Source organism: Tiliqua scincoides, chromosome 3 (genome assembly GCF_035046505.1).
Source record: "Tiliqua scincoides isolate rTilSci1 chromosome 3, rTilSci1.hap2, whole genome shotgun sequence".
In the NCBI taxonomy this organism is placed as follows: domain Eukaryota; kingdom Metazoa; phylum Chordata; class Lepidosauria; order Squamata; family Scincidae; genus Tiliqua; species Tiliqua scincoides.
Window position 1 is genome coordinate 189,838,832 of NC_089823.1, and position 24,393 is coordinate 189,863,224.

Below are 24,393 nucleotides of genomic sequence, written 5' to 3' on the forward strand. Positions count from 1 at the left end.
CCAAAGAATTTGCTCTCACGCACACCCACCTCTACAAATTCTCTGTGAATTCAGTACAGTCAGCGCTCCAAATCTACCATTAAACTTGAGTATTCCTACAATTTGGCAGCAACTGTGTTGGTGCAGGTCCAGAACCCTTCAGTTCTGCAAAATACAAGTTTGGAGAAAAAGGATCACTCATGAAATGATTATTCTTCTTTCTCATCCTTCCCAGCCAACAGACTATCAGTTCCTCGATGGCATCCTTTCCAGCCTGAAAGAGATGCTTCTTGATGTCAGGTCACTGAATAATAAAACCAGTCTCATTCAGCCTTAAAGTGAAAGGCAGAGTATAAATTTTATTTTTTTCCCCTTTAATTTAGTAACATTAGTAATGCCAGAGCAGTTAACAGTGCTCTGAGCATGCTCTACTGGTGGTAGTGAGTGCATTTCTAGAATCTTGGGCCTCTTTCCTTATTTGAGACGCTTACCATGTTCATAGCTGGGGGGAAAAAAACTGCTATAATTTTGCCAGCAGCATGTGCAGCAGAACAAACCCTTACTGCAGAGGTTAAGCATAAAGGCATGGGTGTGAGACCAGTGGACATACTGTCAACCTCCACCTTGACAGGTGAATGCTGATAAAGCAGAAAACATAATGTGACACAATTTAGATTTATGGGGGCCTCCTGTGGCCTCTAATCCACCCCTTGTTGGAACATGTGTGGTGGCCGTGTTTCCCTGCATCTTTAATTTGTCAGAATGGACCTGCCTCCCTCTCCAATCATTCTCTAAGAATGGAGAGAGTTAACAGTTCTCTGAGCAGCTGCCAATGCTGGAAGGTCCTAGTGGCTCCAGATTCCTAACCCCATGTATCTATTTCTCAAAGAAGCAAAGCAAATCACATTAACCATCATGTGATTGCATGCTGCCTTGCAGGGCTTAAGAAAAGAAAGCTTTTCTCCTGTTTCTTACATCTTTCTCTCTTGACCCTCCCTTTACTGGCTTGGTACCAATGCCAGTTATTTTTTCTGCCTGCCCATCACTTGGCAAAGTCTAGGGGGAGAGTGCCTTCTCTCCTTGGTTTGGATCGCCCTGTAGGGTGTCATAGTATCAAACAGGTGTGCATTTGGTCTCCGTCAAGTTTCTCCGCTCTCCTGAAACAGCTCTCTTCATGGGTTGCCAAAATCAGCGAGCAGACCACAGCTAGTCAGCCTCACTTCTCTTTGCCAGACCAGCATCATCCTGTCCGGACCGAAGAGATGGAGGGGCACTTTACCCAAAAGGACAGCAGGCCCCCTCTTGTCTCCCACAAGAAGATCAGTGGGGTAAGTGGTATTTGGAGCCTTCAACATGCCGCAAAGGGATGTCTCCCTCCAGCCTAGCATGCTGCTATGCCTGGCATTCCTGAAAGGATTAGCTGAGATTTTAATTGCACCCGACTTGAGAACGGCAGCCAAGGTTCCGTTCCCAGCTACCGTGCTCGGGACTAAGTAGAGTGATAGTTTCCTGCCCTCCTGGGTATGGGGCTTGCCAGTGGACTAAGAAATCTAAGGCAAGGGAAATTTTCCCAGTCTGGATGGATTTTTCCATGTCCAGTTGTTGAAGTGTCTTCCTGATTGCAAATGCCACTGTCTGGGGAGAAGAATGCACTTTGGTGGCTGTGCTAAGTGGATCACTCCTCTAGAAAATCATCAAGCCTTGGTGGTATACAAGCTTCATTTTGCTCCGTTGGTTCCTGTTCTCATGACACTTTCCTAGGTTTAATGATGGCCAGTTATGCCTGTCTGACATTTGCCACTCTGCTTTCTGGCTATGTTGCTTGTTTTGGTTTCTGTACCTCTTGCTGGGCAGGGGGTGGTTCTTAATCTATATGTTACTGTGCTTGTGAGCAATTTTTAAAGCATCATGCAAAGCACAGCAGCATATACTAAAGACACAAATATTTTGGAAATGACACCCATTCAGAATTGAAACTGCATTTATCCCTTCTCAGCCTAAATCTTTTTTTTAAAAAAAACAAAAAAAAATTGCTTTGAATGTCTGATCTTCAGAAATCAAATAAAGCAAGATTTGTGTACAACAACACATTAGGGTGGACATGATAAAATGAGCCCCAAATTCCATATTCTGAAACCCAATCCAAGCAATAAACAGTTTCCAGGAAAAAGGTACAGGATCACTAATGTCCAGAGTCGGCAGAGCAGCTGCCATCCCTTGCAATCTTATTTGATGACTTTATTATCAGTTTTTAATATTCAAAGTCAATATTTTGGCTTCTAATGTCTTTAGTAGTATTCCAAGGCTGCTAACTGAGACCAGGTGATGGAATTACAGCCCTCCACCAGTGGTTAGTGAAAGGTCCACTCTCTCTGAATCCACTTGCAGCAAATAGCAAGTGGCTATTTAGCAAATGCAGCTTTGATGACACTGAAGGAATGTAATTTTAATAGTTTGATATGATTCGTTGGGGTCTGAGCTGCCTTTTTGTTTTAACTGTTTTATGTTTTAAAGTTTTAATATTGTTTTACTCCTGTAGTTTGTATTGTGTTTTTACCTTGTAAACCCTCTTTGAGTACCCCTCAGAGAAGAAGAAAGGGAATAAATGAATAAATAATTGCTGTTATTTACCTCCCCACCATGGTGCAGAAGAGCAAGAGATTAACATTTTACTCCTGTGATGTTTTCCAATGACTATTTATTTATTTATTTGCTTATCAACCTACCCTACACTTAAATGTAACAAGTGAAAACAGCTCATCAGAATAGATTTATTGTTTTAAGCAACATTCATTGAAATGTTCTGTTAATCAAGCATTCCAATGGAAAAAAACAATCTGATATGCAAATCCCACAAGACCACCTTCTGGAATCTGCCTGACAGTAGATGCGGAACTATTGCCATTTCATGTTGCTCAACCCCATTCCTATTGCAATCCATTGGAATATAGTGAACCATCAGTGTAATAGAGTAATACAGAGAGGATGTCTATTAACCTTGAAAATTCACTAAATTTCGATACCCTCTTCCACCCCCCCCCCACTAATCTGTCAAACCCCCACCATCTCTGAGCCCCCTTCCACACATCTATGTTACAGACCTTCTTCAATGCTGCAGTGTTTCTCTCTACTGTGGTGCTCTATGAATGGAAACATTCCTCCACTTCCTGAAGGCAAAGGCAAGGTGGCACCAAGAGAGCCCCATAAAGTAGGTATGTGTGGAGAGCAGCTTAGAGGGGGTGGGGTGGGCAGGCAGGATCTCTATATAGAACTCTTGTTTTAACTGTGATCTCTGCAGATGGTGGAGAGCAGACAATGTTTGCTGTTTCCAAAGTATGTTAAATAGAGATCCACTAAATCAAGGGTTCTCTGTACTTTGGCTGGTGGCTGTATCAAAGGCCTCCCTAAGATCCACAGGAACCAGGCTCTCTAGTTCCCAGCAAAAGTCATCTACCAGGGCAACTAGTCTGCTTTAGTATCCATACAGGGTTTGAATCCAGACTAGAAACTCTGATTTGGTATTATCCAGGAAATGATACCAACCCAGAGTTGGGCCACCACACGCTCTCAATCACCTTGCCCCAAAATTGTATATTTGATATAGACTGTAATTATCAAAGTGGAAGTGTCCAAGAAGGGTTTTTTTTAAGGCAAAAGTCATATAATAGCCTCCTTAAATATATTACATCACCTTCACTCAGTGGGGCATTCACAATCCCGGTCCAGATGGCCAGGCCATTGCTGGCTACCTTAAACAACCAGGGTAGGCAAGTATCACATCAGCATGCAGTTGATCTCAGACTTCTAAGCACCCTATCCACGTGCTCTGGCTGAATAAATTGGAATCTGCCCATCAAAACAGGACAAACAGTTGCCTCAGGAATGTCGAGGACTATTCTCATTGTTGAGAATCTCCCAAATTGACACAAATGTGAGCAACTTTATGAGCAAAATGTTTTGCAGTGGGCCACCAACAGTGGGCGCCATGCTGCTATCATGGAAGTCTAATAGTAATAAACACTTTATCACATAGAAATGCTTCACCAGACAACATTTTGCTGATGCAATTATGGTGTAAAAGTAAGATTCTTTGCCAGTGTCCCTACCAATTACATGTGGTGAGGTCCCAGGATACTCAACCTCTACTAGGTGTGATTTCTGTTCCTTAATATTGACGGGAGATGTTAAATTTTATGAGCTGCACAAAAATGGATAAGTGAATTGGGGGCCTATACTCAAACGTGAAAGGGAGAATTATGTCCTGAAAATGCATACCAACTTTCTCAACTGTATCACCATCAAGGAAGATTTTGTATTAAACACAACAAAAAACCACAGGCTTGAATTAAAAATGCTACAGGTTGTCTGGTCTAGAGGGTAGAGCCTCCATTTGCCTGAAGATAACATCCACAAGGTCGCCAGTTCGAGGCCACCGGCACCGTGCAACCTTGAAGCAGTTGACAAGCTGAGCCGAGTTATTCCATCTACTCTGAGCATGGGAGGATGGAGGCCAGAATGTGAAACCAGATCAGAAAGAAACATCTGAATGTTGTGGTTCTTGAAAGATAGAACCTTCTTTCAATTGTAAAAATCCCTACGGGGATTTAAATAGCCTGCCTATGTAAACCGCCTTGAATAAAGTCTTGAATAAAGACCAAGAAAGGCGGTATATAAATACCTGTATTATTATTATTATTATTATTATTATTATTATTATTATTATTATTATTATTATTGTATAAAGGCCACACTTTCTCAGTCAATTGCTTTCTAATTGAGTGCTACAAGGATTTAGCCAATCATTGATTCTTTCAGTTATGCAACATTATAATGGTGGCCTTGAGTGGCACTTAGAATTGCCTATTATTTTGATTGCCCTGCCTAGCTCAGAAGTAGGTGTTCCGGACTGTTTTTTTCTGGAAAACAGCTTATAACCCAGGAGAGTCCAATGGGATCTGTGACTTTTTTTCTGTTTATATCCAGAATATGTATTAGAACATGGGATTTGAGGGAGTTTTGTAGCTTACAATATCCATCCCCATTAATTCAATGGAAGTCGGTGCCCTGGTCACATTTTCCAGAAAACTGTTCATAGCCCAGGATAGGTACCTGAACCTAGAATATGAGAGGGTATATATCAGCCCAAATTATTCCAATGGGCCCTATGATTTTGGGTGCTCAGCCTGTTTCAGAAGTTGGTGATTCTGAGCCTTTTCCTGAATATTATTTATTGCCTGATTGGGTTATGAACATGGAATTTGGGGTTATCTGGGATCTCATTTTATCACTCCTACCTAAAATGTTGGTGTATGTCAGTCTTGCTTTGTTTGGTACTTGAAGAACAGACATCCAAACCTGTTTTTCTTTAAAAGGAATTTTGGTTGAGAAAAGGCTATTAACACAATTTCGATTCTCCATTGGTGTCATTTCCAAAATATTGTTTGAATATATCTCTGATATGTGCTGCTGAGTTTTGTATGATATTAAGTTAGAAAATGTCCATTCCAGCTTGCTCTGTCCTCTTCCAGCTTGTTCCATCCTGTTCTGGCTGCGCTTTAGCTGGGAATGGTTAATAAAAGTATGATATCGGAACAGTGTGGGGTCTAAAATACAGTATTGTTCTCAAGTGCATTCTTGAGAATGCATTCTAATTCTCAGAATTCTAATGCATTCTACCGAGGGTGTTTCGTTCGTTCGTTCGTTCGTTCGTTCGTTCGTTCGTTCGTTCGTTCTTTCTTTCTTTCTTTCTTTCTTTCTTTCTTTCTTTCTTTCTTTCTTTCTTTCTTTCTTTCTTAATGGCTCATCCCATTCCGTGCCATTTTGGCTTTTACACTGTCCCCTAGTTTCTAGCCCATCTGGGCCTAGAACTGATCAGATCCCTGAAGAGATCACAAAGGCACAACAGAAGCGCAACACAGGCTTCTATTGCAAAACTGAAACTGTTTCTCCAGTTCTCTTATAAAGCTTTTTTCTTCCTGAAGCCTTCTGTGCTTTGCTCTTAAATGGGGAGTGTGTAAACTCTCACTCTAACCCTACACACACTAAAGCCCTTCTCTAATGCCTTAGTGCTTTTCCATCTTTTTCCCACCACGACCCACTTTGTCAGCTGCGATGGCTGTGTTGCGCCCCAGAATGTCTTGCGACTTCCAGCTAGTGTCCCAGAATGTCTTGCAGTGTCACAGCCGGCACTGGCCCATGACCAACAATTTGAGAACTGCTGCCTCAGCTCCATTCTTACTAGACTGCCATTCCTTTTTCTGTGCTCAAAGAAGGAATCACAGAGGGATAAGCTGGCTTTTCTTAAATGACAGTTGGAGGCTGTGGATCCAGACTGGGAAAGGCACCTGGTCATCAATGGTTTTTTGAGATCAAACTGATCTTTTTCCTTCAGGCTAGGAGCCAATAGGATTTGAGCCATTTCCTCCTCGCATTTCTCTAGCTGCTTGATTGATTAAAAGGAGTGCTGAAGCCATCTGCCTGATCTATTTTTGATAAGCTAAACTAGGGAATCCAGTTATTTTTGTATCAAGATATATCTTACCAACCCATATAGATGGGATACTCTTCATATAGACTGAGATTATATGTGAATACTTAAGAATCCACTCCACCCCCCAGGAGAAGGGGGCTGTTCTAATTCAATTGCTATTTCTGCCTTTAGAAAAATTATTGTATGTAGTTTCTCATGCAAACTTCGCCAACTTTAATTTCAAGCTGTTAGGAATTCTCTCCATTTGAATAAAACGTTCTTCAGTCCCCCTCCCCACTTTCTCCATATAAAAACAGGCTTTGTTTGTATTGCCAGACAAAGTAGCTTACATTTTTTGCTGTAAAGTTTCCATGCCGGCTGCTGCATTTGCTATACATTAAGCTTCCTGCATACCAATCTTAGTTATTTTGGCTTCTACTTGCATCTGTTTTCTGTAGGCCAGATGAATTCCTATTTCAGGATATTTTATTTACTTTATTCAACTTGTACCCTGCTTTTCTCCCTGAAGGGTACCTGGATCAGCTCTCTCTAAACTTCCTGACAACTGCAAACTGAACCCCAACGGGTATGAGAGCCATGTTGGGCAACTACACCCCACAACTGCACCCAACAATTCAGCTCTGAGCTCTTTTGTATCATCTGAAATGTATTTAAGAATTTCCTCCTCACTTATTTTAGAACAGCGGTCACCAAACTCGCAACCACTGTGCTGCGCTAAATCAATCCCTGTTTGGACCAGCGCTTACTGTTCTGGTGTGTGGCTCAGAAGAAGCCCCTCCATCTTTGTCGCATGATGCTCTGGGCAGTCACTTCTGTAGCCCACTGTCCCAGCAGGTTTTGTGCCTGGATTTCCAGGCAAACTGCCCAGATGGTTGCTCAACAGAGATGGAGAGGCTTCTTGTGAGCAGCACACTGGAATGGTAAGTGCTGCTCCTACAGGGGAGGGATGCAGTGTTGCACTAGATCTAGCCCACGGACCATGGTTTAGCGAGCATTGTTTTAGAAGGACAAATATTGAAAAAGTCTAAATAGTAGCCAAAAGCCATTTGACCCTGGTACATAGATGCACACACCTGGCACACAGAGTTCAGAAAGGATTTTCTGAGGCAAAGAACATCAAAAAACAAACTGAAACAAATGCTAAATCACCCCACCCATGGGCCACAGAAGGGTTGAACGGGACATTGTTCAGAAGGGGCTTTGCAGCCAAAGATACATTTTCTACATGCTAAGGACATGAAGTAGCACAGAAGCCATGGAGTTAGATGACCCAGATTCAAGAGCTCATTGGAGGATGCTCAGGATGGGTTCAGGTGGGATTCAAGGGAGAAATGGAAAGCAAGGCAAGGACTTATTTGTTAGCCATCACCCCAGGATGGTTCTGCATGTGAGAAGTGTGTGTGATGCATTCCCAGCAATTCTTAGTGTCATTGAGCTCAAATTCCTTAGCAGTTGAGCAGACATAGTTCTGATTATACACGCTTATAGTAAGATTAGACCAGGGGTCTCCAAACTCTGGCCCGGGGGGCAGATGTGGCCCACAGCAAGCCTCTATCCGGCCCACGGCCAGCCTCTTGTCCCCTGAAAGCCTCTGGCCCACTCAGCCAAACATGACTGGAACTATGCTCTGGTTGCATCTGGAGGGTGTTCAAGGGCCAGAGAGGTTGAATGAATGAGCCCATTCATTCATTTATTCACTCATCTAAGTTCCGTCTCTAATTTAAATTTTATATTTAAATTTTTCTTTCGGCCCTCAACACGGTGCCAGATATTTGATGAGGCCCTCTGGCCAAAACGTTTGGAGACCCCTGGATTAGACTATAACTTGCTTCCATTTTTCAGACCTTTTGCTACCTTCTAGCTCTGCTGCCTCCTGGGTTTCTTCAACACCATTTTGAACCATATTCACCAACCTAGTGAATCTAGGGCAACATTTGAGGGTCAGATGAGAAGCTTGGGAAGTCTCCTGATCTACTTTCATCTCCTTGTCTGACACACATTTTTGTTCTTCCTAGCACCTCACTTTCCCCCTGCTGGCTGTCACTGTCCTGTCATCATTTGGCTCCTCCATGCTCTATGGCTACAATCTGGCTGTGGTGAATTCTCCGGCAGTGGTAAGAATGGAATAAAAAAGTTCCTGCAACAGCATAGAGTCTTCCATCCCTCTCCCGAAACACGCTACTCTGTTAGAAGAGGTCTTTTTTACCTACTTCCTGGCTTGATATTCCATGTTGAACATGCCCTCTTTCTCCTCAGTAACTCACTTTAGTTGACACCTTTCCCTCAAGACATCATGAAACTCCACTTTATCTTTGTTAAAATTACGTAGATGACAGTGAATGCCAGGAGAAAATTCTTATCATACTTTCACCCTCAGCCCCTGCTGTACCTCTCTCCTTTGCAGCACATCAAGGCCTTCTATAATGCTACATGGTCCCGACGCTATGGAAAGGGCTTGGCTCAGGGGCCACTCACCCTCATGTACTCGCTGACCGTCTCCATCTTTGCCCTGGGAGGCCTGGTGGGGTCCTTGCCTGTGGGAATGCTGGTAACTCACTATGGAAGGTAAGAGCGGTGCCCACAAGGTCTTCTCCAAGCTAACACAGAAGTAAAGATGGATGGACACCCATCCTGTTGTTTGACTGCACTGTTGAGCATTGGGGAAAGCAAGATTCCCTATAGAAGTCACCACTTTGCAAGCCTTTAGAATAGTGACCCTAGGAAATGGAGCTGAAGTTCGTGGGAGAGAACAATTTGAGTCAAGAGATAATGCAGAGGGGTAAGATCTAAAGGTGAAAGAGAATATGACTATCAAGTGTGCTGAATGCCTGCTGGCTAGGTTGCCCATTGTGGGTTGAATCTTCAGCAGCCCTCTTTACACAACCCACAGAGGTAGTAATGGTGGCTTTCTCGCTGGTTTAATCTATATGTGCAAAAGTCAACAGTTCATTCATGTTCCGCTTTGGTTTCTTTCAGACAGGTACACATTTTATTTTGCCAGGCCGTTGAGAATTAACTAGAAGTACTTTGTTTCTTTGTTACCATTGCTGGTTCCAAATTTTTTTTCAACTGTTCAACATTGTTTTTCTATTTTATTTTATTGTAATGTAACCTGTTCTATTGTCTGCAAACTGTCTTGGGAACAATTGTTTGTTATATATTCCAGTATATACACACCAGAAATAAGAAGAAGAATCAGTTGGTTAATCAGGATAAAATAATTATTGTCAATCCCACACATTCTCTGCTTCTCCGCTCATCCCCTGCATTTAATTTGGGTTCAGGCTTTGACAATCCTCAATTTACTGTAAGAGCAACTTTCATATTTTCATTTCATATTCATATTATCTAGCAAATAACCCTATTTCAGCTTAAACTGTGGACATCGTAGTTAGCTGTACAGCTGGATGGTCACTTAGCCACCTACATCCAACCTGGTTAGTCAGTCTAAGTACATGTATATTAAAACATGATAAAGCCATTCAAAAAGGAATTGAGAAGAGGAAGGAGTGCTGCAACTTTATTGAGATCTCAAGGAAAAAGAAGTAGTGGCATGACAGCCTTTGGAATGCCAGGGATAGCATACTGGTTGACATGGAGTGCTAGGAAAACTGCTAGGGAATAACACAACATGGTGGGAACTTATCACAAAATATATAAATCAATTTCTTCCCTACCAGGAATGGCACCTTAGTACGGAGTAACCTCCTTGTCTTCCTGGCTGGCATGCTGATGGGATTGAGTCGCTATTCAGAATCACCTGAGATGGTTATCATTGGGCGCTTCATCACTGGAATCCACTCTGGTAAGAGATACTGCTCTGCCCAGTTTTTCTTACTTGTGGGGGGGGGGGGGGAGAGGTTACAGAAGTATCCAAGTTATCATATTGCACTAATGCTTAGGTCTACTTTTCACAGACAGTGGGTGAGGTGGAAAGCATGTTTCCAGACAATACCCCTTCAGACTACAAATGGTGGCTCACATGAATGAACTTTCTGCATACCTGCACGTAGACAACTAGCAGGTCAGGGAGAAGGCTAGGCTGATCTTCTGTGGGTTTTTCCCCCTACGCAGAAGCACTCTACCATGCAAGTCCTCACAAGCTCTTCTTGATCCTATTAATAGTGTGAGAGGACATGCAACTGTGCTCAAGATCATGATGGGAAGAAAGGTCTAATCCCATTTCCCTCCCCTCACAGTTTTCCCCTATCTTTGAGCTTGTGCCAATCTATGCTGGATGTAGATTCATTTCCATTTCATGCACCTTCTGAATTAGACTGTTGTCTGTGAAATGTCATTAAAAATCAGCTTCTTTAGATGTTACATTATTTTGCCTCTTTGTTGCAAGAAACTAATTTTTTGGAATTAATGTAGATCATTATTCCTGAAGATACTTAGCTTGTCTTCAGCTCTGAGGCTGCTGTTCTAGAAGAACCATCTTGGTCCTATGGAACCTTTTTTTCCCCCTTCACAACATGTGGTTGCCTTTGCCAGCTGCCCTCATTTTCTTTCCTTCTCCATGTCAGGGATCTGTCTCAGTGTGGTGCCCATGTACTTGGGAGAAATTGCCCCTAAGAACCTACGTGGGTTCTTGGGCCTTGTGCCAAGCATCTTCATCTGTTTAGGAGTTTTCTCTGCCCAGGTCTTGGGTCTTCCAGAGCTGTTGGGAGAGGTAAGTGCTTGTGTCCTCATTCCATGGGCATGAAATGGGTTGAGAGACAGCACCAAGTTAGCTGTCATCAGAATGTAAACTAGTAAAAGGATGAGGGGGCAGTATCTCCTGCCACTGCTGCTCTAGTTCAGTGAAGCAAAAGATATCCAGAACCCAGGTGGACTTTGCCTTCTTGGACCCAAATAGACAACAGAAAATATAGTTTACTCCAGTGGTGCCCAAACTTTCTCTTTTCGAATTGCCCCTTAACCAATTACCATGTTTTCATTTGATTCCCTCACTTTGATTCCTTTTATATATCCCCAGCACCTTTAAACTATCCCCAGGCACACCTTTGAGTTTGCTGTATCACGGCACACAGTTTGAGAACCACCTACTGTCTACTGTAACAGTTCTATAGGATAAAAGTCACAGGTAGAGGTGTATACAAATGGTAAATGGGCAGGAGGTCTGGCTCAGTTGGTAGAGCTGCCGCCTTGTATGCCTGAAGATCTGAGGCTGCCAGTTTGAAACAACCAGAAGTACCTAAGAACTGATGACACGCCAATATACTGATGAGCTGACCCTCGGTGGCAGAGAGGAGTTGCCGTCAAGTGGAGTGCAGGAGGCGAAGGGCCAGAGAGAGGCCAGACCAGGAAGGAATCCTGCTGGAATGAGGAGTTCTATGAAAGACTAGAACTATTCAATTGTAAAAATCCCTACGGGATCCTGCCTATATAAACCGCCTTGGCTTAAAGTCTGAGGAGAAATCTGACGACCAAGAAAGGCGGTATATAAATACCTGTATAAATATAAGTAAAATAAATAAATGTAAAATAGCACCAAATAACGTGAAATTCACATCAAAAAACAAAATAAAACAGTTTTACTAAAAAAATAAAATAAGCCCAATTTTACCCCTCTCTGTGCTGCCTGCTGGTCCTGTTTTCTTTCCACATAAGTTGCAGAGACCTCTCCAAGGTCTCTGCAGGACAGAAAGATCCAGCAAGTCATCATGGGTTCATCCATCTTATTGGTGCAGTACCGGTTTCCACCTCTGGGTGGCTTTAGCTTGCATTTTTCAGTAGGCACTATTTCTCTCCCAGGGGCTTAGGCTGTACACTTTCCTGAGAGTAAGCCCCATTGAACAAAATAGGACAAAATAGGACCGAGTAGACCTGGTTAGGATTGTGCCCTTACTCTCATAACCCCATTACCCTACTGCAAGATGGTGGAGTGGTGAGTATAGCAAGCAAGCACACAAGCTGTGACTGTGTGATGAAAGGTTACTCCCACCACTTTGTGCTAAAAGAATTCTGGGCTGGCCAGGTAAAATTGCCTATTGATACATGCTATGGATTCCCACCTGTAAATATCAAACTATGCCTCTGTCCTGTACCCTGCTTTGAATGTTCTAGATTTATATAATTTTTGTGTGCGGTATTTTGCATTCCCCCCTTGTATTGTTTGCATTTTGTGTGTGTGTTGTTTGCCATGCCCCCCTTTTCTTCCTACCCTACCAGGAACTCTAGAATGTCTGTGGGTTCCACCTGCATTCACTGTATCACCTATATTACCCTCCTAGTGCTCATAACCTTTATCTGAACATTTTAACAGTGAGTAAAATTTTTAAAAAATGAAAACTTCAAATAAAAACGCATAACACTGCTTTCTGCATTTTCCAATTTTTTTTTATTTTCTGAAGTTTGTGGCAAAAAAAAATAAATTAAAAAAACTCTAGCCACAGAGCAAAAAGGTTTCTGCCATAGAGGGGAAAGGATCCTGCGAGAGACTGGGAGAGGGGAGGTCGCTGTCCAAGTCCTATTGTCATTTCTATTTCTACATTTGTCATTTCTATTTCCACACCCACCTTTCACAATGCTCCTGTTGTGCCCTCATAGCTGTAGTCCATTCCCTGAGTGGATGTTTTGAAGTGTGTCCCTTTCCATGTATCTGTGATCTGGACCTTAGGACTAGGCTTTGCACTTCAGGAGAAAGGGGCAGGGGAAAAACAAGCAGAAAGATTATGTTGGACAAGGGTTATAGCGGTGGATTTAATAATAAAGGAGGATTTGCTTGCGTTGGATATACCACCTCGTGCATCCTCCTTGCCAGGAACAAGTAACAACAAAATTTCCTTCCACCTCTTTGGATACTCTCTTTCTAGGACGCATACTGGCCTCTCTTCCTCTCCCTGGTTGTTATCCCTGCCCTCCTGCAGCTGCTTTTGCTGCACTGGTTTCCGGAAAGCCCCCGTTACCTGCTTATTGAGAAGAACAACACCCATGAAGCTGTTGTAGGTGAGTGAAATGCATGCTGGCACTTGCTCCCAACAGGGAGAATTTTGTTTAAAACTGGGATGCAGTGGTGCTTCCCATACCCAGAACTGAGAGACAACTAGGCCCCACCTTTTCCTTATCATTACCAATTTCAACTTAAGAATAAAAAGCCAAGTTCATAGATCCTCCCCCCAGACTGAGCTAGTACAAAGCAGCACGTTGTCCTTGCTTTGCACTCAAGTCAGCTCAGTTTTGCATTTTTTGGCACCTGAGGCATTGTTCAAGGTAGTATGAAAAAGATGAGAAGCCACCACCTAGTACAAGAGGCAGATCTCCCTTTGAGCCATTCTTTCCCCTCTTGTTGGACAGTGCTGTGCTTTGAGAATAGGCCTGTGCTGGGCTTGCTCCATTCAAGGAGATTTAAGTAAGGTAGAACATTCCCGAATGTCCCAAGGATTGTTGTAGTCCTTGTGCTTGTGGTGCAGGCTAAGAGTGATTGCGCTAAACTGCTACACTTCCCTGAGCATGATCTGGTGATGCCCAGTTTGAAGATGGGTGACCTGTTTCAAACATTTGTTAGAAAAATCACACAGGTGAATCCATATTAATGTTCATGGGAACCATTGGGCATGAATAATTTTGGAGGTACTCCAGGGTATGGCAATCTTCCCTCCTACCTTCTTGCAGTACAAAGAAATATAGTGAGATTATTCTCACCAGTTAAAAGAACTGTCAGGCAAATGCCTTGGTTTCTGCTTTGGTCTTTAAGCCACTGAGGTTACTTCTTAAACACATGCATCACCCAGCAGTCTCTATGACTCCAGAGTGCATCAGAGTTCATTTATCAACTCTAAAGCATATCAAAGTTCATTGCTTTCTTCCTGGTTGTTAGGTGGAACTATTTCTATGCCATAGTCAGCTCTAACTTAGATACAAGTATAGTAATTCTAGTCGGAGAATAATAGATGCTCTTGCCTTTTCTTAGGTTTGATCTGTAGAAGAAAGCCCAGATATTAAGGTCAACTGCTAGAGGCTTTTGTACATGTACTTGTGACTTGATGGGATGATTATGCTGTCTGCTCCTCATCCTCCCAGAGAGCAGGGAAGGTCAACAGTTGAACCCCTAGGGTCCTCTTGTTCTCCTGAAGGTGCAGACATTTACTTCGGGGGGTGACACATTGGTCCATGTGCTGTTGGTTGACCTCCACCCTGCCTAGAATGTTGTTCTCACTCAGTTCACCTCACCCATGCAGCATTGCGCTGGTTCCTTGGCAAATACGATGTCGAGGATGTGATTGAAGAGATGCAAGAGGAAAAACGTTCCCTTGCCTCCGTGGAGACAATTTCTGTGTGGCAACTGCTATTAGATGACTCTGTTCGATGGCAGGTGCTCTCTGTTGTGGTGATCAACATGGGCATGCAGCTTTCAGGAATTGATGCGGTAAGTGCTGCTACATTGTAACACCCAGGATTAGCAGCTCTGTCACAAAACTTCTGTATTTCCCACTCCCCTTTGCTTCCCATGTTTTCAAACTCAACCATTCCTTGCCAGCTGCTTCCTTTTCCTATTGAAACTTGTTTTGATATTCCTCGTTTATCTCCAGCTTCTCCCCTCTTTGAAGCTGGATGAAAACATCTGAGTAACCCAAAGGCATGAGCCACAGCTAGGAAAGTTCTGCCCACCTCAACATTTTTCGTTATCTTTTACGTGATGCACTAAAAAGTAATTTACTATTGTTCATTATCCCAACAGCCTTTTGTCACACACAGAATTATGGTGCCTATTTTACTAGTGGGGTACGGAACAGAGGGCAAAGAAAAGAGTGGCATGCCCACAGCTAATTTTGATTTGAACCCAGGCCTTCAAACTATATTAATTAGGTTTCACTGGTATGTATTAAGAGAGGGAACAGATATTTTCCCCAGGACCATGCACAAAGAGAAGGAAACAAAGAATGTGTATCCAATTCCAGGGCTCTCCTGAAGCATAGCATATGTGCCACTACAGTAGACCTCTGATGTAATGTAATCCTGTGATGCTCTCATAGGTTTCAGGCCTAGGATCCGAGAAGCCCAGTGCCAACACAGCCAGTCATTTTTCCACTTCCACGTCCCTATTTGTTAGGGCCTCAATCTCTGCACAGCACTGAGAGATTAGAGATACTTCCTTTCAGTAACTTTGTACCCATCAGATCTTAGGATAGAATGGAAATTGAATCAACACAACTCTTCCAATCAGACTGGGTTTATTTACAAAGGATGCTACAGTACCAATCTTTATTCTGAAATTGTTCAGCAATGTGATTCAGAAGTGATACAGCTCAGGGATTTTAGTTTAGTAATTTAGCTCTGTGATTCAGATCAATGTTTCAGTTCCAACTCCATCTTCCCACACTGAATGGCTAGGAGGTGCCCTTATAGATGCTTTGGGGCTGCTTAGCTTTTCCCTCATTTAATTGGCCATTTGGGAGGGAATTTCACACCAACCTGCCCTTCCCACACTTTTTAAATAAACATAAATGGTTATGGAGAGAAACGTAGTTTGAATTCTAGCTAACTTCACACAAAGGAAGCTGTTTTTAACCCCTGCTTATGACAAATTCCAAGAGGCATAAGAACTTATCTATTATACCAGTGGTTCCCAAACTGTGGGTTGGGACACATTGGTGGGTCGTGACCTGATTTTTGGCAGGTCACCAAACGGTGATGGAAAGGTTAGATAACTAATTGCCTCAAGCCCTGAAGCTATTCAAAAATCAGATACTGCAGCTGCTAACTGCCCTGCAAGGAGTTAAGCTCCTGCAGTTTGCAAGCATGTGTAAATATAGGGAGATAAACATTTTTGGGTCTTTCTTTTCAGTTATTATTACTAATTAATAAATATTATTTCTTGCTAGATCTTTTTTTTTTTAAGTCTGCTAAACGTAGGTGGGTCCTGATAGAGTTTTGTTATAAAAAGTGTGTCCAGATACTAAAATGTTTAGGAACCACTGCATTATACCATAGGCCCACATACGCTCATTATGTCTTCTCTTCATTGGCAGATCTGGTTTTACACCAATGTCATATTTGAGAATGCTGGCATTCCTGACCCAGAGATCCCCTACACCACGGTGGGCACCGGTGCCATTGAGGTGGTTGCTGGTTTAATAGGTGTAAGTGCAGAAAGGCCTGGATTGGCTGCTGTTTTTCCTGAAGGAGATGTGGATCAACTGTGTCCGTTGAGCTATTAGAAAAAAACTTGCGTGTCATTTTTACACAGAGCTGGACCAATAATCTCCTGCCTCAACATCAAATCCTTTCACGTATGTAGGGCACACACATTGGAAGGAGAGAATTTGTAGTTTGGGCAGAGCAGTTAAGGTTCTAGTCTCTAGGTCTAATGTTCATCTGTTTGTGCCAACAAGAGGGGGAGATTCTGGGCTTGACCCAGGCAGGAACTTGTGAAATGAGATGTTCTGGATCACTTTGTCTCTGTTGCCCTGAGTTTGTAGGGCAGAGTGACCTCTGTTGGCTGGAAATAGCTAGTGCTAATAGAATACTCAAGAGCAGAGGAATCCAGAAAGTGCAGTGAATTAGTTAGTACAGCACTGGGTGAGAGCCAGAGATAAGCATATTCTGAAAGGGAAGCTGTGACTGTAAATTAAGGGAAAGTTAAGGTGAAGAAATGCAGTTAAGCAGATGTGGAAAGCAAGAAAGAATTGAAAGAGTTGGGAGACCAGCAATGAACACACACCCATTCACCCACTCCTGCTCAAATCAACTTAGTATTTGTCAGCATTCTTGGAGAATGTTCAGAAAAACTGTGTCTGGTTTTGGAGGGTTCTCTCCCAGCTCGTCAAGTGAGTACATTGACACTGATGGTACGTGTGCATAAAATGGAGAGCCCTTTCCAAAGACGTGCTGGCTCCTTGCCTCCTGGTTTAACCCTCCAGCTAGGAGAGGGTCTGCACTGCCCACTCACTTGCATCACTCTCCAGCTATTGGACTTGCTGCTGAGTGAGTAGCAGTAGTGTTTTCCTAGCTTCCAGCTTCCAGCCTTTCCAGCTTTCTTATTCCCCACAGGGGAAAGAGGAAAAAGGAGGCAACAAGCATTGTGCCAGGCAGAATGGAGCATGGCTCCACATGCTTCCTCCTCAAACAGGGAGTGTACATGAACCAGTCCTGTGGTTTCCCTGTGTTTAAAAGAAACACACAATAGAGATGGGGTGGTGGTTTCTACTCTGGCATCAGGGGCCTTCAGTATCATAAAACCTATTAGCATTTTCACATAAACTCAGGGATCCAATCATAGTTCAGTTAGTCATAGCCAAACAGACTCCTCTTCCACAGGGAGTCATGTAGGCACTTAATTATGTACATGACCCTTCACCATTGAGATGAAGGAAGGGCAATCAATGGCATCTGTGGAGAGTGTTGCGAGTGGGTGAGCCATGCAGGCCTCCTCCCTTAGCTGGAGTGCTCAGCGATGAGGCAAGTTGATGAAGCAAATGCTCCCTGTTACAAGAAGGAAACTTGTAACATGACCATCTGCCTTGAAAGGTGATTTGAAAGAACTTTTCTGATGACTGCGAATCATCCATGCATTTGCAGGGAGCAGGCAATGTGGGACAAAGCTTTTGAGGGATCCATGAGTGTGTGTCTAATACTGATGTACTCATTTACAGGTTTGCTGAGCACATAGGGTATATAGCGAGCTGTTGTTGTTAGACCAGAGGAGTAAAGAGTAATCCCATACCTAATATATCTTGAAGCCACCTTATGTTTACAGGGGTGTTTGCTCAGCTCTGTCACAGTCCCTTTGTTTCCAAATCTCAGCGTAGCTGGGACATGTTTCTAGCCAGACATCACCCAGGGCTGCCCAAGTGCCGGACCTGTGCCTCCCCTATTGCACAAATGCATAGCTCTCCCGCCCACCAACCGCCGTTGCTGCCCATCAGCAATGCCTAACTTCAGCTAGCTCATCGCTCCATCAGCCTGATTGCTCCTGAGTGCCGACAGAAACAGCCCCCAATGGATGCACTGAGGTTGGTTATAAAATTACAGGCATTTGTTCTCCTGTCAGCAGCCTTCCTGCTTTGGCTTCCTTCTGGCAGCTTCTTTCACCCCATTCTGGCAACCAGAGGCTCCTGGATCCCAGGGTGCCCTCTCCTTTCCCCACCAGACCCCAGTCTGCTCCCATAGCTGGAGAAGAGTCAGGGTCCTGCCTCCTCATCACCTCATCCTGCCTGCCACAGCTAATCTGCTGGACTCCATTCCCCTTCCATGGAGAGATCCACAGGTACCTGTGTCTGAATCTCCATTCTGCATCCACTTTAATCAAGCAGGCCCCTCTCTTTTCCCAGAATGGAACTTAGCACTTCTGGTTCTCAGCACCATCTGTGTCTAATGCAGTAGCTGTAAGGCCCTTCTTCAAAACTGGGAACAAAACCAGAAACCTCTGCCTTCAAGACTAACCCATTAGGTCTGTATCACTTCAGAACCTGATGCCCCATTTGATTCTTCACTGGACCCCACTCTGTTCCTAGATGTGGGGAATCAAACCAAGGACCTCTAGGGCAGCATTCCAGCCCCTTTCCCTTTTATGAGCAAAGGGAAGAAGTTCTCCTGCCTCAGTGCACTCTTTTTAGCTAAGTATGATGTTCCTTCATGCACTAATGTCACGTTCACACAATCATCTTGTCTTTATACCTTGTGAAAATATCCAAGTGACAGAAATACGCATGCACAACCCACATGAAACCAACCAACACCCTCTTCCCCAACCACTTTTTTGTAGTGCTTCACCATTGAGAAGTTGGGACGTCGCCCTCTCATCATTGTTGGATTCATCTTTATGGGCATCTGCTGTGCAGGCATCACCCTCTCCCTACTGCTGCAGGTAGGAACATCCCCACTGACCTGGCTGAGTAACAGCATCCCTGCAGTAAGGCAGGGAAGGAGCCAACGCTCCAAGCACCTGCTTTATATATAGACAGTCCCAGCTTCAATCCCTGGCATCTCAAAGTATTGCTAAAACAGCAGACCTCTTCCCAAGAAGAACGAGAAAGAACATGATGGGGCAGTGGTGGCAGGGTGGAGCAGCCAGGTAGGTGGTGGGCTCAGGGAGACCGTGCACAGGTGCAAAGTTAGAGGCCCCTCTGTCAGTTTGTCATCTTCCCCCATCCCAGCATTTGATCAATCTCTGGGTGGGCTAGGCCTGTTTGTGCCTTAGCTTAGACCATAATATTGGTGGGAGATCCTTAGCATCTTGGTACCACTCTCCATGTGGAAGTGTCACTGGGCTTCCTCCTTCCTTCTAGTGGCTAAATGCAGAAACAAAAAATGTGTGCTACTGAACTGCTACGTATCTTAATACAAACTCAGGATTATTCCTTACCGCAAGAGCAGGGTGAGTCAAGTCAGTTCAGGAGAAGAAAGAGAAATACACAAATATGTGAAGATTCATAGGTTGAATTAGGAAACAGGAGGGCAGGGAAGCTCAAGACTGGGATAGCAGGGAGCTGTAGGCCAGTAGTTAGAACTGAGGTGCCCAGACAAACAAGCTAAGAACTGGGCCTGAGAGAAGGTACCATCTGCACTTTCACTGACTCCCTCAACAACTGACTGTTCTCCTTGCAGGCAACTGTGACCTGGATGCGTTACGTCAGTGTGGCATGCGTCATTGGAATCATCGCTGGATTCTGCATGGGACCAGGTGCGTTCCTGGTATCTGATGGAATTATCCACGGTGGCAAGGTTGCAAGTCAAGACAATTGTGCTCCAGAAGAATTATAGAAGGGCTTGGCAGTGAGACAGCAGATAACTGAATGAAAGCTGTCAATCCAAGATTGACAGGGCTGACAGCTGAGGTTGAGGGCTGACAGCTGACCAAGAGAGACTGATTAATAATGATTGAAAAGATTGTCGATCCTAGATAATGAGCAGGGGTGTGTGTTCTCCTAGCTGTTCCCTGTTGTTGCACCCACAAGTTGGTTGATGTCATGAAAACATAAATGTGGCTGTGGAATTTTAAGAACCTACGATCAGCAGGCTTGCCAACTGTGATGGAACCTATTCCTGGATTTCTTTCCCCCCACATCATGTAACATTGGAAATTTCTGGGGAAGCAGTAAAAATCTTCATGATTGCTTTCAGTGGAGATGGATCCCTGGAGATGGATGCTGATTCCTAGAGACTTCAAGTCCATTCTGGGGGGGGGGGGGTTGACAACCCTCATGGTCAACAGGGACAGTAGGAGAAAGTGGCCTAGGATTAGCTGGCTCTGTCACTTCCTGTCATATCCTAAAAGCGGTGAGATACAACTTACCTCAGAGTAGTTCCAGAGGTTCTCCACCATCTTACTTTGGGTTGCAGAGGCAATTCCTTTTGCTTGCTTGCTAACAGAGGGCCAAAAGCTCAGCACTCTAAATATGATGGACGAGGCAGCTGCTGGTTTACCCAATTGATGTATTAGCGCTGCCGCCAACAGATACATAACTCATTGTCGACCCAGAATTTATTCACTGTAATTACATCTTTAATTAGGATTTTAATGGCTCATTGTTCACAAACAATGATGAATCTGACTTTTAAAATAAAAATATCTCTCTTCCCACTCTAGATGATCTGTGGGCAATGCTCATTCAGGGGGTTCTCCTAACATTCCCTGGATGGATTTTTTTTTTTATTATTAAGAGTTTTTTTTGTTTTGCTTTTGTTTTTAATTCATGTTACAAAGCAGTTCTATATGCTTTTGAAAGAAAGAGTTGCAGCTCAAATTGCCATCGGATACAGAAGCAGTTCTCAATGCACTGGAGCAAATAGCATAAACCAGTGTTTCTCAAGCTATAGGTCAGGACCCACTAGGTGGGTTGCAAGTCAATTTCAGGTGAGTAGCATAGCACCTAGTTCAGCCACCATTGAAAATACAGAGCTGGAAATACAGGGTACAGAGCTTCTGGGCAGGGAAGGCTATCAGTAGGAGACAAGCACAGAGCTTTTCCCTGAATAGGTGAGGGGATGGGATGCTGGAAAGGGGGGAGGGCTGTGTGGTTGGAGAAAGATCCAGGTCTGCATTCTGCCTTGACTTCTGAGTTGGAATATGTGAATTGTGACCTATGCAAAATGACCACACAAGCACACTGTGTAATGGGATCTTTGGCTGGTTGTGGCTTAGGTTTGAAGCCTCAATTGCTGAAGTAACTTCCAGTCATGACATCACTTCCAGGTTAATGACATCACTTCTGGTGGGTCCTGACAGACTGTAATTCTAAAAAGTGGGTCCCAGTGCTAAACGGTTTGAGAACCACTGGCATAGACAGAATTGAAAAGTTCAGGCCTTGGGTCTTGTGCAGGGCATCATACATACACCCACACTGCACTTCTTGTGTTAAAGATGTCTCCCTGACCAGGATCAAGGTGTATAAGTAAAGAGTTAAGCTGAACTGGGGTAGGGAATAGAATTTCAGGAATGTTTTTATGTCCCTTGAAAAGTGCCTGCCCTATTTTCAGCAAAATGTCAAGGGATGGAGAGGAGGACACAGGACTCAGCAAATATGTGCAGAGGGCAAAGAAGGACTGCATTCCTGGTACTTTAGTGACTGTCACTGTTGTTCATGGCACTTCACACTGAGTGAAATTATAGGTCCCACCTTGTTCCAAAGGGACTCACAGTCTAAAGACATAAGGGATAACTTAGGAAGGAAGGGGAAGCAGAGACAGGGAAAGAATGAAGAAGAACATCCCATTATTTATCATGTACACTTATTTAGGCTTCGGACCGTGTAGTTTAAGGTCAAGGAAGGTGGGTCAAAAGCTAGTTTCTGTTCTAGTTTCTCCTGGCAGAGATCATTGGTTTGCAAATTCCTCTCTTATGCCAATGTTTTTCTAATTTCTTTGGTAATCACCATTTTTAGGGAGTCAAGTATGTTTTTTAAAAAAATTCCCACAAAAGTTGAACAGTCTTAAAGAGACACTTGCAGAATCCAGCTTTGTCTGCATACAGTACTAACAGTTTGGCTTCACCAACAGGGACTCAAGACTAAAAGCCCAGCCTGGCATGTCTGGTTCTGAGAAGTCTCTCTCTCTCTCTCTCTCTCTCTCTCTCTCTCTCAGCTGGGGTCCCCTTTTTGATGACAGCTGAACTCTTCAAGCAATCACACCGACCAGCTGCCTACATTGTGGGTGGATCCCTCAACTGGCTCTCCAACTTCACTGTTGGCTTTGTATTTCCCTTTCTGCAGGTAACACCAAGACCTGGTGGTAGCATCCAGGATTCCCCAACAGGGATAGAAATTCTTAAGTCATGTGGTGCTATATAGGCCTGCATAACTAGGGAAGTAAGAACCAGTGAGAGTAAAACATGTAGAGGATCTGAGTAAAACATGTTAGGAGAGTAAAACATGAGAGTATAACATGTTAGGTTCCTTCTGGCTGTGATTGGTAGACTACATAGAGAAGACAGGACTAGTAGTGCAACCTCTTTAGGATCTAGAGACCACCATTAGAAGCACCACAGCTACTACATAGCTTAATATTTTTCTCTCAGGGGGAATGGTGCTCCAATTTTGTGGGTGCTCCAACTTCATAAGCAGAAGAAAGCCTTTGTTAGATAAAACTGAGGAAGTCCACATAGAAGCAGCCAAATTAGTAGGGAAGCATTGATGAAGGAGGCATACCACTTAACTGGGTTTTGCATTTTTCCAAACCTCATTTTGTGTCTTCTGTTTAGTCTCTAGAGGACCACCAAACAACTGATGATCTTCAACTTACAAGGAGAAGCAACTTGCTACATATCCCAGCTGGTCTTGACAGATCATTCTTTAATCAAGTCACAAGCAGGCACTAAATAGCAATTTTGTTTCAAGCAGCAAGTCCTGTAACTGATATTCACTGCCTCAAGCCATGAAATAATTGTCTTCCAAAGGGGCTGGGCCTTCTCTCAATTAAGCAACACTGGAAGGCCCCAAAGGAGTAGGAAGAGGTCCTAGATATGATGCAGGGCTAAAAAAAGTAGCCCAATGTCCTCTGTAGGGTCCTCCTAGGCACATTTTTTATGACTGGTGGCTTCATTCATGTGACACTGCTAAATAGTGAATGGAGGAGGGAATAAAAGTATCTACATTTATTCCAGTCATAGAGTTTAGGTTTGCCAGTTCAAAATGTTAGCACTACTTGGTTTAGGATTTTTGGTTTAAGACTGGCAACTTAATTTCACTGTCGAAGCAGAACATACCAAGAAACTTTGGTAGAGGGCCTGTGGTGGTCAGGAAAGGTACTCAGGTCTGAGATACTAGAGTTTGCTGCAGTGATGAGATCCTGAATACTAAGAATGTTGGGGGCTACTTCCTAATGCAATTGCCAAATAATGGTATGAGGACTGGGAAAAGTCTGTATCTCTATGATTGTCCTGACCTTACTTTGTTTCTGTTCCTAGATGTCAGCTGGTGCCTTCTGTTACCTGGTCTTCTGTGGCATCTGCCTTTTGGTTGCACTGTATGTCTATTTCATCATTCCAGAGACCAAAAACAAGACATTTATGGAAATCAGCCACATATTTGCCTCTCGACACTCCTTTATCTCTAGCTTGCCTGATTATGTCAAGATGATCAAGTTCAATGGGTATGGAGCCCTAGAGAGTAGCTCCCAGGAGCTCTCTGGATCAGAATTCGCCCTACCATAATGCTCTCTGTTCACAGCGTTGGGAGATTATGGCTGCACCAGTTTGGAAAGTCTTGGTGAGCTGTCTTCTGCCACTGGACAAAGGGAGAGGAGTGCTAATGTTGACTGCCTTCCTTCAGTTCCTTTCTTACTGTCTTGGCCAACGATATAAAGGGGACATGGAGAGGACTTTGAAATGAAGCTCTTGATTCAGATCCAGATCAGCTGCTCTGCCTCGTCCCTCATGCATTTCTGAGGCCTTTCTTTCCTCAGTCTTTTCCTCCTCTTTCACTGCCTTCTCCTGGGGCCTGAAAAGCAGAAGACCTAAAGCTGGTGTCTACAGACAGCCTGTC

General features: G+C 43.7%; 1 protein-coding gene across 1 annotated transcript; it reads left to right on the forward strand.

The window, feature by feature from the left end:
* Window positions 1-1,241: 1,241 nt before the first annotated feature.
* LOC136645237 (solute carrier family 2, facilitated glucose transporter member 9-like) lies at window positions 1,242-24,062 on the forward strand. The gene is made up of 12 exons (XM_066621474.1): window positions 1,242-1,307; window positions 8,485-8,583; window positions 8,874-9,034; window positions 10,150-10,274; window positions 10,996-11,141; window positions 13,288-13,420; window positions 14,653-14,840; window positions 16,444-16,554; window positions 19,179-19,280; window positions 20,021-20,096; window positions 22,496-22,623; window positions 23,817-24,062. Exons 1-12 carry the CDS (start codon window positions 1,242-1,244, stop codon window positions 24,060-24,062), a joined length of 1,581 nt encoding a protein of 526 aa, XP_066477571.1.
* Window positions 24,063-24,393: the final 331 nt, after the last annotated feature.

What these genes read in the sequence shown, in the direction of transcription:
- LOC136645237 (XM_066621474.1), top strand. Translation starts at nt 1,242, where the DNA reads ATGGAGGGGCACTTTACCCAAAAGGACAGCAGGCCCCCTCTTGTCTCC. An exon ending in TGGTGAATTCTCCGGCAGTG is followed by an intron (nt 8,584 to 8,873) that starts GTAAGAATGGAA and finishes TCTCCTTTGCAG; the next exon opens with CACATCAAGGCCTTCTATAA. An exon ending in TTCCAGAGCTGTTGGGAGAG is followed by an intron (nt 11,142 to 13,287) that starts GTAAGTGCTTGT and finishes CTCTCTTTCTAG; the next exon opens with GACGCATACTGGCCTCTCTT.